At 43.8% G+C, this 14,045-nt stretch overlaps 1 protein-coding gene across 1 annotated transcript; it reads left to right on the top strand.

Annotated features, from left to right (window-relative positions):
• Window positions 1-12,042: 12,042 nt before the first annotated feature.
• On the top strand, window positions 12,043-13,442 carry LOC124650468. The gene has a single exon (XM_047189986.1). It carries the CDS (start codon window positions 12,043-12,045, stop codon window positions 13,183-13,185), a length of 1,143 nt encoding a protein of 380 aa, XP_047045942.1. The 3' UTR covers window positions 13,186-13,442.
• Window positions 13,443-14,045: the final 603 nt, after the last annotated feature.

Here is a 14,045-nt window from a genome sequence, read left to right as displayed (position 1 = left end):
TCTCCGGAGATCACATAAGTAAAATTCACTTGACTAGCATAACGACATCTAGATTACAAGCATCATCATATGAATCTCAATCATGTAAGGCAGCTCATGAGATTATTGTATTGAAGTACATAGGAGAGAGATTAACCACATAGCTACCGGTACAGCCCCGAGCCTCGATGGAGAACTACTCCCTCCTCATGGGAGACAGCAGCGTTGATGAAGATGGCGGTGGTGTTGATGGAGAAGCCTTCCGGGGCACTTCCCCGTCCCGGCGGCGTGCCGGAACAGAGACTCCTGTCCCCCAGATCTTGGCTTCGCGATGGCGGCGGCTCTGGAAGGTTTCTCGTACCGTGGCTTTTCCGTCTCGAGGTTTTAGGTCCAGGGGCTTTATATAGGCGAAGAGGCGGCGTCAGAAGGTCGAAGGGGCACCGACACAATAGGGGGGTGCGGGCCCCCCCTTGGCCGCGTCGGCCTAGGGTTTGGTGGGCCTGTGCCCCCTCTCTGGCGGTTCTCGTGTGTTCCGGATGCTTCCGGGCAAAATAGGAACCTGGGCGTTGATTTCGTCCTATTCCGAGAATATTTCGTTACTAGGATTTCTGAAACCAAAAACAGCAGAAAACAGCAACTGGCCTTTCGGCATCTCGTCAATAGGTTAGTTCCAGAAAATGCATAAATATGACATAAAATGTGCATATAACATGTAGATATCATCAATAATGTGGCATGGAACATAAGAAATTATCGATACATCGGAGACGTATCAATGGCGTCCCCAGAAACATGGTTACCGCTCAACAAGCAACTTATTAAGAAATAAGACACATAAGTACATATTCTTCACCACAATAGTTTTTAAGCTATTTTTCCCATGAGCTATATATTGCAAAGACAAGGAATAGAATTTTAAAGGTAGCACTCAAGTAATTTACTTTGGAATGGCAGAGAAATACCATGTGGTAGGTAGGTATGGTGGACACAAATGGCATGGTTATTGGCTCAAGGATTTGGATGCACGAGAAGAATTCCTCTCAATACAAGGCTAGGCTAGCAAGGTTGTTTGAAGCAAACTCAAGTATAAAACGGTGCAGCAAAGCTCACATATGAACATATTGTAACTATTATAAGACTTTACATTGTCTCCTTGTTGTTCAAACACCTTAACCAGAAAATATCTAGACTCTAGAGATCAATCATGCAAACCAAATTTTAACAAGCTCTATGTAGTTATTCATTAATGGGTACAAGGTACATGATGCAAGAGCTTAAACATGATCTATATGAGCACAACAATTGCCAAGTATCAAATTATTCAAGACATTATACCATTTACCACATGCGGCATTTTCCGTTTCCAACCATATAACAATGAATGAAGTAGTTCAAATTTCGCAATGAACATTAAAGATAAAGCTAAGAACACATGTGTTCATACGAAACAGCGGAGCGTGTCTCTCTCCCAAACAAAGAATTCTAGGATCCGATTTTATTCAAACAAAAACAAAAACAAAAACAAACAGACGCTCCAAGTAAAGAACATAAGATGTGACGGAATAAAAATATAGTTTCACTAGAGGTGACCTGATAAGTTGTCGATGAAGAAGGGATGCCTTGGGCATCCCCAAGTTTAGACGCTTGGGTCTTCTTATAATATGCAGGGATGAACCACGGGGGCATCCCCAAGCTTAGACTTTTCACTCTTCTTGATCATATTGTATCATCCTCCTCTCTTGACCCTTGAAAACTTCCGCCACACCAAACTCAAAACAAACTCATTAGAGGGTCGATGCATAATTCATATATTCAGAGGTGACATAATCATTCTTAACACTTCTGGACATTGCACAAAGCTACTGAAAGTTAATGGAACAAAGAAATCCATCAAACATAGCAAAACAGGCAATGCGAAATAAAAGGCAGAATCTGTCAAAACAGAACAGTCCGTAAAGACGAATTTTTAGAGGCACCAGACTTGCTCAGATGAAAATTCCCAAATTGAATGAAAGTTGCGTACATATCTCGAGGATCACGCACGTAAATTGGAAGATTTTTATAAATTTTCTACAGAGACTACTCGCTCAAATTCGTGACGAGCAAGAAATCTGTTCCTGCGCAGTAATCCAAATCTAGTATTGACTTTACTATCAAAGACTTTACTTGGCACAACAATGCAATAAAATAAAGATAAGGAGAGGTTGCTACAGTAGTAACAACTTCCAAGACTCAAATATAAAACAAAATTGCTGTAGTAAAATAAAAACATGGGTTATCTCCCAAGAAGTGCTTTCTTTATAGCCATTAAGATGGGCTCAACAGTTTTAATGATGCACTCCCAAGAAATAAGAGTTGAAGCAAAAGAGAGCATCAAGAAGCAAATTCAAAACAAATTTAAGCCTAACCCACTTCCTATGAAAAGGAATCTTGTAAATAAACAAATTCATGAAGCATAATGCAACAAGCATAGAAAGATAAAACAAGTGTAACTTCAAAAATTTCAGCATATAGAGAGGTGTTTTAGTAACATGAAAATTTCTACAACCATATTTTCCTCTCTCATAATAACTTTCAGTAGCATCATGAGTAAACTCAACAATATAAAGCATTCTCATCATGAGTCTCATGCATAAAATTATTACTCTCCACATAAGCATAATCAATTTTATTAGTTGTAGTGGGAGCAAATTCAACAAAGTAGCTATCATTATTATTCTCATCAAGTGTAGGAGGCATAGTATAATCATAATAAAATTTACTCTCCATAGTAGGTGGCACCAAAAGACCACTATCATTATAATCATCATAAATAGGAGGTAAAGTATCATCAAAGAAAATTTTCTCCTCAATGCTTGGGGGACTAAAAATATCATGCTCATCAAAACCAGCTTCCCCAAGCTTAGAATTTTCCATATCATTATCAACAATGGTGTTCAAAGCGTTCATACTAATATTACTACTAGCATGCAAATAAGGTTCCATAGGTTTTTTAATTTTCGCATTAAACCATTCATGTCTTGACTCAGGAAATAGTTTAAAAAGCTCACAGATGTTTTCCATTATGCCTTACTAGTGTAAACAAGAAATAAAAAGATGCAATTGCAGGATCTAAAGGAAATAGCTTCGAGCACTTACAACGGCGCCGGAAAATAGCTTAGTTGCCGAGATCCGGAGTGTGAGTGACTTTTACCTTTCCTCCCCGGCAACGGCGCCAGAAAATAGCTTGCTGTCCACAACTGGCGCGTGGTTGACGTGGGAGGTAGAAATCTCTGTGGTGTTGCTTTTCTTCGTTCCCCGGCAACGGCGCCAGAAAAGTGCTTGATGTCTACGCACGCTTCTATTCCTGTAGACAGTGTTGGGCCTCCAAGAGCAGAGGTTTGTAGAACAGCAACAAGTTTCCCTTAAGTGAATCACCCAAGGTTTATCGAACTCAGGGAGGAAGAGGTCAAGATATCCCTCTCAAGCAACCATGCAATCACGATACAAGAAGTCTCTTGTGTCCCCAACACACCTAATACACTTGTCAGATGTATAGGTGCACTAGTTCGGCGAAGAGATAGTGAAATACAAGTGGTATGAATGAATATGAGCAAGTAGTAACGGCGCCGTAAAATAGCTTCGTCGGCGTGCGATTGATGGTAGTAATATTGCAGGAAGTAAAGATGCAGTAAAACAATAAATAAGCGATGATTGCAGTATTTGGAAACAAGGCCTAGGGATCATACTTTCACTAGTGGACACTCTCAACATTGCAATCATAAAGGAATATAAATAAGCACTTCACTATGCTATTCTGAATTACTCTTTGGCAAGATAACGAACACTAATTCATCATGTAGGCAAACCTTAAAGATGTATTCCCAAGTACTAATAAACACCCCACGCTCGTCACTCGTGAGCATTCATAGAAGGTACTAACACACCACAATTTCATAGAGACATCCAACTCAAATCATAACTCGGTGAATAAGTATTCCGTGAAATATAGCCTAAGAGACCCACACGGTGCACACACTCGTCACCTTTACACACGCGGGACAAGGAGTCTCCGGAGATCACATAAGTAAAATCCACTTGAATAGCATAACGACATCTAGATTACAAGCTCATCATATGGATCTCAATCATGTAAAGCAGCTCATGAGATCATTGTATTGAAGTACATAGGAGAGAGAGATTAACCACATAGCTACCGGTACAGCCCTTAGCCTCGATGGAGAACTACACCCTCCTCATGGGAGACAGCAGCGTTGATGGAGATGGCGGTGGTATCCATGGAGAGGCCTTCCGGGGGCACTTCCCCGTCCCGGCGGCGTGCCGAAACAGAGACTCCTGTCCCCCAGATCTTGGCTTCGCGATGGCGGCGGCTCTGGAAGGTTTCTCGTACCGTGGCTTTTCCGTCTCGAAGATTTTGGTCGGGGAGGCTTAAATAGGCGAAGAGGCGGAGTCGGAAGGGCCACGGGGGACCCACACGTAGGGGCGCCCTCCTCGGCCGCGCCGCCATGGTGTGTGGGGGCCCTGGGCCTCCCCTCTTGACCCTCTTCGGTGTTCTGGAAGCTTCGTGGAATTATAAGATCATGGGCCTTGATTTCGTCCAATTCCGAGAATATTTCCTTACTAGGATTTCTGAAACCAAAAACAGCAGAAAACAGGAACTGGCACTTCAGCATCTCGTCAATAGGTTAGTTTCGGAAAACGCATAAATATGACATATAATGTGTATAAAACATGTGAGTATCATCATAAAAGTAGCATGGAACATAAGAAATTATAGATACGTTTGGGACGTATCAAGGTGACATAATCATTCTTAACACTTCTGGACATTGCACAAAGCTACTGAAAGTTAATGGAACAAAGAAATCCATCAAACATAGCAAACACAGGCAATGCGAAATAAAAGGCAGAATCTGTCAAAACAGAACAGTCCGTAAACACGAATTTTTCTGGGGCACTTAACTTGCTCAGATGAAAATGCTCAAATTTAATGAAAGTTGCGTACATATCTGAGGATCACGCACGTAAATTGGCAGATTTTTCTAAATTTCCTACAGAAGGGGCTGCTCAATTTCGTGACAGTAAGAAATCTGTTTCTGCGCAGTAATCCAAATCTAGTATTGACTTTACTATCAAAGACTTTACTTAGCACAACAATGCAATAAAATAAAGATAAGGAGAGGTTGCTACAGTAGTAACAACTTCCAAGACTCAAATATAAAACAAAAGTGCAGAAGTAAAATAATGGGTTGTCTCCCATAAACGCTTTTCTTTAACGCCTTTCAGCTAGGCGCGAAAGTGTGAATCAAGTATTATCAAGAGACGAAGCATCAACATCAATAGGTATCTTAGATGCTCCATCATCCGTAGTGGTGCTAAGGGCTTTGTCAATTTTAGGCCTATAATAGTTTTTTTTGGCATAGGCACTTTAGAGGCATACATGAACTTTTGCTACTTACCCACATAGGCTTTCTCCTTAAACTTAAGAGAAGAAAAAGTTGAACCCAAGGTTCCCATAGCTTCTTCAAGTTCACTAATCCTATGGGTTCGATTATCATGAGTAGCACAAGTTTCTAAAACGGCAATTCTCTCATTGATCCCACTTAGAGTTTTATCAAGTTTATCGGTGTTATTAAGTAATATCCCCAATTTAGTCTCAACACTTGGAAGATTTTTCTCTATGGTTTCCAACTTTTTCATGACATCTTCAAGAGAGATTTCAATTTTAGCTTCATTAACAGGTGGTATTCCAACTAGACTCTCAATGATGCAACTAGCTTCCAAAGCAGGAGTGCCTAGGAAATTACCTCCCGCAAGAGTATCAAGAACATACCTATTCCAGCTAGAGATACCAACATAAAAGTTCCTAAGTAGTTGTTATCACCAGAATTTAGCCAGAGCAGGAGATGGGCCGTGATTGAGATGGGCTTAGAGGATATGCACGTAAAATATTTCTGAATTGGCCTTGTACGGGAGTTTGGGCTAGATTGCCCGTGTATCTGTACATTATGGTAGATTTTGTTAGAATTAAGAGATAGAGTTTAGTCGTACACGGTTAGGTTTATTTCCAAATTAGAAAGTCTACGGACTATAAATATGTACCTAGGGTTATTGAGAAAGAAGGACGATCACGTTCACAACAAACCAATCTAGGCGCATCGCCACCCCTTGTTTCGAGGGTTTCTTCCGGGTAAGCAACATGCTGCCTAGATCGCATCTTGCGATCTAGGCGATATCAGCTTATTCGTTGTTGGTGTTGCTCGTCATCGAAGCCTTTTTGATGGCGAGCAACACCCTTATCATAGATGTTTTGGGGCTGACGTCGATACTTTCATGATATGCTTGCTTAGCTACGCTGCCTCTCAATATCAAGCTGCCCTTACACCTATCTTGGGTGTAAGGGCAGCACCTTGCTTGTTCTTTATTTAGTAGATCTGATCTGTTATAGTTGTTCCTTGTTCTCCAATGATTAGTTTGATATCCGCATTGTTAGTCCTTGCAAACGGGTTGAACGATCCGGTAGTGCGTCAAGGTATGGTTTGCTGATCTTAAAGGGATTGTTCCGGGAATCGACTTCGTGTTGGTTTTTAGGCCTCTTTAGGACTAGTTTTCCATCATCTTTCGTATCTGCTAGGCTCAACTACGTGTAGGATGTTCCGGTTATGCGGTGAAAACCCTAAACTGTCGTAGATTGGTTTAACTTGATATTGATAAAGCAGGATCCCCATGTCATCGTAAATCCAACGTGAATCATGGGGTAATCGGCTCTTTGAGCCGATTCACAGGGTAACCTGAGAGCCGATCGGGCTCGTATTTAATGTTTACGTGTCTGCCATGCAGGAAACTAATCGAAGCAATCCCTCACCTTCTTGACCAGGTATAGGTCAGGTGGCACACCCTTGCATTAGCTGGGACGTGTGCCAGAGCATTGCGGGCCGTCGCCCGAGGGACCAGGGCCCTCCAGCAGTCCTGGGAGCCTCTCGGCTCTCCGTGTTGCTCGTCGGTGCTCGCCGGTGGGTTTTGGCAGGCAACAGTAGTATAATAGTGGAGTGTTTCTTAATGCACCTATGATGAGCATCACTAATTCTGTACCAAGCATCTTTAAAACTTTCTCCCCCTTGTTGCTTAAACGAACGAACTTCAACTTCAGGATTACTCATTTTTAGCAGTAGTAAATAAAGCAAACTAAATAAAGTAAATGCAAGTAACTATTTTTTTTTGTGTTTTTGATATAGAGAATGCAAACAAGACAGTAAATAAAGTAAATCTAGCAACTAATTTTTTTTTGTATTTTTGATATAAAGAGCAAACAAAGCAGTAAATAAAGTAAAGTAAAGCAAGACAAAAACAAAGTAAAGAGATTGGATGTGGGAGACTCCCCTTGCAGCGTGTCTTGATCTCCCCGGCAACGGCGCCAGAAAAAGTTGCTTGATGGCGTGCAAGACACACGTCCGTTGGGAACCCTAAGAGGAAGGTGTGATGCGTACAGCGACAAGTTTTCCCTCAGTAAGAAACCAAGGTTATCGAACCAGTAGGAGTCAAGGAGCACGTGAAGGTTGTTGGTGGCGGAGTGTAGTGCGGCGCAACACCAGGGATTCCGGCGCCAACGTGGAACCTGCACAACACAATCAAAGTAGTTTGCCCCAACGTAACAGTGAGGTTGTCAATCTTACCGGCTTGCTGTAAACAAAGGATTAAATGTATAGTGTGGAAGATGATGTTTGTTTGCGAAGAACAGTAAAGAACAAGTATTGCAGTAGATTGTATTTCAGATGTAAAAGAATGGACCGGGGTCCACAGTTCACTAGTGGTGTCTCTCCCATAAGATAAATGGCATGTTGGGTGAACAAATTACAGTTGGGCAATTGACAAATAAAGAAGGCATAACAATGCACATACATATATCACGATGACTACTATGAGATTTAATCGGGGCATTACGACAAAGTACATAGACCGCTATCCAAGCATGCATCTATGCCTAAAAAGTCCACCTTCGGAGTTATCATCCGAACCCCTTCCGGTATTAAGTTGCAAACAACAGACAATTGCATTAAGTATGGTGCGTAATGTAATCAACACAAATATCCTTAGACAAAGCATTGATGTTTTATCCCTAGTGGCAACAAGCACATCCACAACCTTAGAACTTTCGTCACATCGTCCCGCATTCAATGGAGGCATGAACCCACTATCGAGCATAAATACTCCCTCTTGGAGTCACAAGTATCAACTTGGCCAGAGCCTCTACTAGCAACGGAGAGCATGCAAGAACATAAACAACACATATATGATAGATTGATAATCAACTTGACATAATATTCCATATTCATTGGATCCCAACAAACATAACATGTAGCATTACAAATAGATGATCTTGATCATGATAGGCAGCTCACAAGATCTAACATGATAGAACAATGAGGAGAAGACAACCATCTAGCTACTGCTATGCACCCATAGTCCAGGGGTGAACTACTCACACATCGATCCGGAGGCGATCATGGTGATGAAGAGACCTCCGGGAGATGATTCCCCTCTCCGGCAGGGGTGCCGGAGGCGATCTCTTGAATCCCCGAGATGGGATTGGCGGCGGCGGCGTCTGCGGAAGGTTTTCCGTATCGTGGCTCTCGGTACTGGGGTTTTCGCAACGAAGACTTTAAGTAGGCGGAAGGGCGGAGTCGGAGGGCTGACGGGGGCCCCACACCATAGGGCGGCGCGGGCCCCACCCAGGCCGCGCGACCCTGTGGTGTCGGCGCCCCGTCGCCCCACTTCGTTTCCCTTTCGGTCTTCTGGAAGCTTCGTGGAAAAATAAGACCCTGGGCGTTGATTTCGTCCAATTCCGAGAATATTTCTTTTGTAGGATTTACGAAACCAAAAACAGCGAAACAGACAAGCGGCTCTTCGGCATCTCGTCAATAGGTTAGTGTCGGAAAATGCATAATAATGACATAAAGTGTGTATAAAACATGTGAGTATCATCATAAAAGTAGCATGGAACATAAGAAATTATAGATACGTTTGAGACGTATCACAAGGCAAGCATGGAGGTTAATCCATAGGCCGAATAGCTTGTGTGCCAGGGTCCTCAAAGCCAAATACTACCCCAATGGAAACCTACTTGACACGGTTTTTGCAACCGATGCCTCCCCGGTATGGAGAGGCGTTGAGTTCGGTCTGGAGCTTCTAAAAAAAGGCATCATCAAGAGAATTGGCAATGGAAAAAACACCCAAATTTCTAGAGACAATTGGCTCCCGAGGGACAGTGGCCTAAAGATTGCAGGGCTAAAGAAAAATTCGAGACGTCGCTGGGTTAACCAATTGATCTTGCCTCACTCAAACAACTGGAACACCACTCTCTCGCGGGAACTTTTCTATGATTTTGATGTTCAGACCATACTGAAAATCAACCTCCCAGCAAATGACGTGGAAGACTGTGTGGCCTGGCACTATGAAAGTAATGGTATTTTTACCGTTAAGAGCGCCTATCGCCTAGCTTTGAGTGTCAAACAACAGTCGGGGAAACGAAAGCTCCAGTTGCCAACTGAATGGTGACCGCCCGCTGTGGAACAACATCTGGAAAGCCACGGTGCCACCAAAAGTTCGAGTTTTTGGTTGGAGGGTCGCCACGAACTCGCTGGCAACCAAGGATAACAAATGCCGCAGAACCCTCGAAGTGAATAGTATCTGCTCGATTTGCGGCAACGGCACTGAGGATGCTCACCATGCTACTGTCAGCTGCACCAAAGCCAAGGCCCTGCGACATGCACTGCGTGAGGTGTGGGATCTCCCGGAAGAGTCGAAATTCAGAAATACAGGAAGTGATTGGCTTCAGCTGCTTCTTTCCCAGTCAGATAAAGACATGCAAGCCAGAATCTTGCTGCTTCTTTGGCGCTCTTGGCACCTGAGGAATGACGTGATACATCAGAAGGGCAAAGAATCCATTGCCAGCTCGATCGCCTTCCTTCAAGCATATCATGGTGACTCCACGGAACAGGTTCCCTCCATGTTGATAGTAAAGGCAAGAGATCGCTGGCCCCAACCTCCTCGACCCCCCCGGAGGTTGCCGTAGTGCCTCCATCATGGACTGCTCCACCGGTGGGATGGACAAAACTTAATACTGATGGCTCAATGTTGCCAAACAGCAAAATCAGCGGTGCGGGTGCTGTGGCTAGGGACAGTACCGGAGCGGTAATCTTCGCGGCCTGCACTCCTTTACCAAACTGTACTGTTGTTGAAGAAGCAGAAGCCAGTGCTGCTCTGTTGGGGCTAACCATTTTATCTCGACATGGCCCTTCGAGAGTGATCCTTGAGATGGATAATGTCGCTGCTGTTACTGCCTTACGTGCCAAGACTCAAAATCGATCCAGAGTGTGGGATGTCTATCAGGAGGCCAAAGCCCTGCTGCTGGACATGCATGAGTGTGTCATCATACACTCAAAAAGGGAGACGAACAGGGTAGCGGATGCCCTCGCGAAGCTTGCCAAATCCTTGGGCGAAAGGGAGATGAGAGATGACCTACCCATCCCTATAACAGAACTTGTAATACACGATTCAAACTCCTGTAACACTGTCTGAGTTATAAAGTTCTCTTTCTAAAAAAAAAAAACAGTCTTCACTATTACTCAATGCCTCTAGGGGCATTATTGCGGGGTAGCTTACTGAAAGCTTTTGACAACAAACTGACATTGTTCGATGAACTGTTGAATGCGGTTGCAGCTTACGCTTTCAGTTTTAATTTGAAAAGGAAGCCCCAAATGCCACCAGGAGCTATGTAACCGGTGAATTGCCTTATATCATCTTAATATGTAGAATTTTATTGAGTTAACCATGCATGTCAACAAGTTACGAATTAACAACCTTGCATCCGTTAATTCGTAACTTGTTGACATGCATGGTTAACTATCTGGAATATTTCTGTACCCAAAACCTGTGATACTCTGTACCCAAAACCTGTAACACTCGACGACTTGGATTATTCAGCTATCTGGAATATTTCTATCTTGATAACAGATAGATAAATATATCTGCATATTTGGCAATATTTGTGCGCATCATGCTTTGCTTCCATTGTTTGTAGGTAGAACAGAAAGCTTTTATATTCTTGTTTTTTTTTTCTCAATTGAATTATACTTTGCTTTACTTTTTCTCCAAGCAAATTACGAACTGTGTGCATCATGGCCCCATACTCTACCTACATACAATTCACTGCCCAGTGGACCTGCATACGGATGATATGGCTGGCACTTGGTGGGCGTTAGAGAGCATTCAGCCTGCAGTATTCGGTGTTGATGGGCGATTACCCGTTGGTCTATGGTTGTACGGATCATATGGCAGAATTGGGAGTTTCAAGACGGCCACCGCCAAACGTGCATCGTAGAAGGTAGCCATCTGGCTACTTGTCGACATCTAGCATCGGAGCAACAACTCCGGTGGCATGGTGGATGCTGCTGCTCGACCGACGCCGGCCATTTTTGGAAGATACAACATTAAGTTGGTTCTGCCTCCTCTTTTTATTTTTAGAACGACGAGTTTTTTCTGTCAATTAATAAAGAAAGAAAGGAAGGAAGGAAGAAAGAAACAGAAACTCAATTCGGCACATAAGAGCATATGCTCCTGCCACCGAAATAACATTTTGAAATGTCAAAAAAATTCGAACAAAATTTTCCGCGCTTACGTATCAATATTCTACGTACTTACATCAAGTTTTGCAAAAAACCAACATTTTTTATGATTTGTGTGAAAAAGACAAAAAAAACGTCACGTACACTGTTTTTTTTTTGCACTAAAATTTGTCTTTTTACACACGACAGTAAAAATGTCGGGTTTTTGTGGAACCACTTTGTGAACGTGTAGAATTTCGAGATATACCTATTAAATTTTATGTCCAAACTTTTCAACATTTTAAAATCTATTTAAAATAAAATTTAAAAATCGGGAGCATATGCTCACGGGTGCCAAAACACTGAAATTTGACGACGAAGGCCCATCTCTGTACAGAGCTCGATTCCCCTTTCTACAGCGCTTGCCGCCGGCGCCGCCACGCCGCCGCCTCCTGCCGCCATGCTCCGCCTGCAAAGCTGCATCCTCACCCGTCTCCTCTCATCTCCCGCCACCTCTCACGCCTCCCCTCTCCACCGACTGCTCTCAGCGGCCTCCCCAAGCCCCTCGTTCGCCGTCGAGGACTACCTCGTCGCCACCTGCGGCCTCACCCGAGCGCAAGCCCTCAAGGCTTCCACCAAGCTCTCCCACCTCAAGTCCCCCACCAAGCCCGACGCAGTCCTCGCCTTCCTCGCCGGCCTCGGCCTGTCCAGAGCCGACATCGCCGCCGTGGTCGCCAGGGACCCCAAGTTTCTCTGCACCAGCGTAGACACAACGCTGGCCTCTACCCTTATCGACCTCACCGGAATCGGCCTCTCACATACTGAGATCGCGCGCCTCGTCTCGCTCGCCCCCTTCAGCTTCCGCACCAGATCCATCGGCTCCAACCTACCCTACTGCCTGCACCTTTTCGGCTCCTACCAGAACCTCACCCGAGCGTTGAAGTTCGGCTCCGATCTCCTCAGAAGAAGCCTCGAGAAGGTGGTCAAGCCCAATGTTGCGTTCCTGCACGAGTGCGGGATAGATGCTATTGGCATTGCCTCGCTGTGCCTCGCTGTGCCATGGCTACTTGGCACCAAACCAGAGCAAGTCCGGGCCATGGCGGTGCGCGCTGAAGCTGTAGGTGTGCCCCGCGGCTCTGGGATGTTCAGGCTTGCGCTGCAGGCTGTCGCGTTCCGCAGCGAGGAGACGATAGCTGTCAAAGTGGAGCAACTGAAGACCGCGTTCAGGTGGTCCGATGCTGAGGTAGGCACCGCTGTTTGCAAGTTGCCAATGCTGCTCACAATGTCCAAGGACACGATGCACAGCAAATCGGAATTCCTTATCTCTGAGGTGGGGTTGGAACCGGACTACATTGCTCGTCGGCCGGCAATGCTCAGTCTTAGCCTCAAGGGCCGGCTCAGGCCCCGGTACTACACTGTAAAGTTTCTCAAGGATAATGGATTGCTAGACTGCAAGCGGGATTACTTCAATACATTTGCGGCGAGCGAGAAGGTATTTGTGGAGAAATTCATTTACCGTCACAAGGATGCTGCCCCACACCTCGCTCAAGACTATGCGGCCGCTTGCAGAGGAGAAGGGCCGACTAACTTCAGATTTACATGAACCCAGAACAGGCTATCAAAGTTGGTAGTGGTGAATGGCACAACAAAGTTTCCTCTCTGAGTAGTAAGCTGGTAATTCCTGTTTGGGTGTTCTTTGCCCAACAGTGATGTCTCATTCGGTACGGTAGAGAAGAAAGTGTATTTGGGGTTTCAGACTTCCGCTTAAGATCACGGAAATCTGATGTATGAATGGACCAATTCTCTGTTATAACCATGACTTCTCCATAAAATGTTAGTGTGATTTACTTTCATGCTGAATTTTATCTAGCATGTTCCATCTTCTTATTTTTCTATCATATTTCAGTTAGTAGTAAAATTGCAGTTCACTGTTTAATAATTGAATCATGCTTCGAAGTTTATTCCTCTTGGTTATATGTATTTTTTCATGTTTTGATTTCCTTTCGCTTGTTCTTCTAAGATTATCTTTGTTTCTAAATCTTGTAGCTGACCTTACTTTTGCTGGAAAACTTATTAAGTTTCGAAATGTAACCTATATCTATATGAGACTAAAACATTATCAAAGATGAACTAGTCTTTCATTTACATCTGTCGTTAATCATCAGAAACCAATGGATATGGCGTGAATTAATCATATCATATCTTCCTACCATTCAGTTCTTGCATATGTGAAACTGTATCTGTTCAGAAAACTACATATGACAACAACTTTCCATGTGGGACTAAACTTAGCACCCACCCCTTGCCACTCATGTGCAGCCGCCAACATGAGCTGAAACACATTTGGCCTGTCGCACAATTTTGGGCTTTGAGATTTATTTAGTCAAATTCTTAAATCTTATATGGGCCACAGTAAATGGGCCAAATATTTCAGCACATCCTAGCATAAGTGGCAAGTTGTTT

Source organism: Lolium rigidum, chromosome 4 (assembly GCF_022539505.1).
Source record: "Lolium rigidum isolate FL_2022 chromosome 4, APGP_CSIRO_Lrig_0.1, whole genome shotgun sequence".
NCBI lineage: Eukaryota > Viridiplantae > Streptophyta > Magnoliopsida > Poales > Poaceae > Lolium > Lolium rigidum.
Note: the sequence above shows the minus strand (reverse complement) of the source record. Positions and strands in the feature narration are given on the sequence as shown.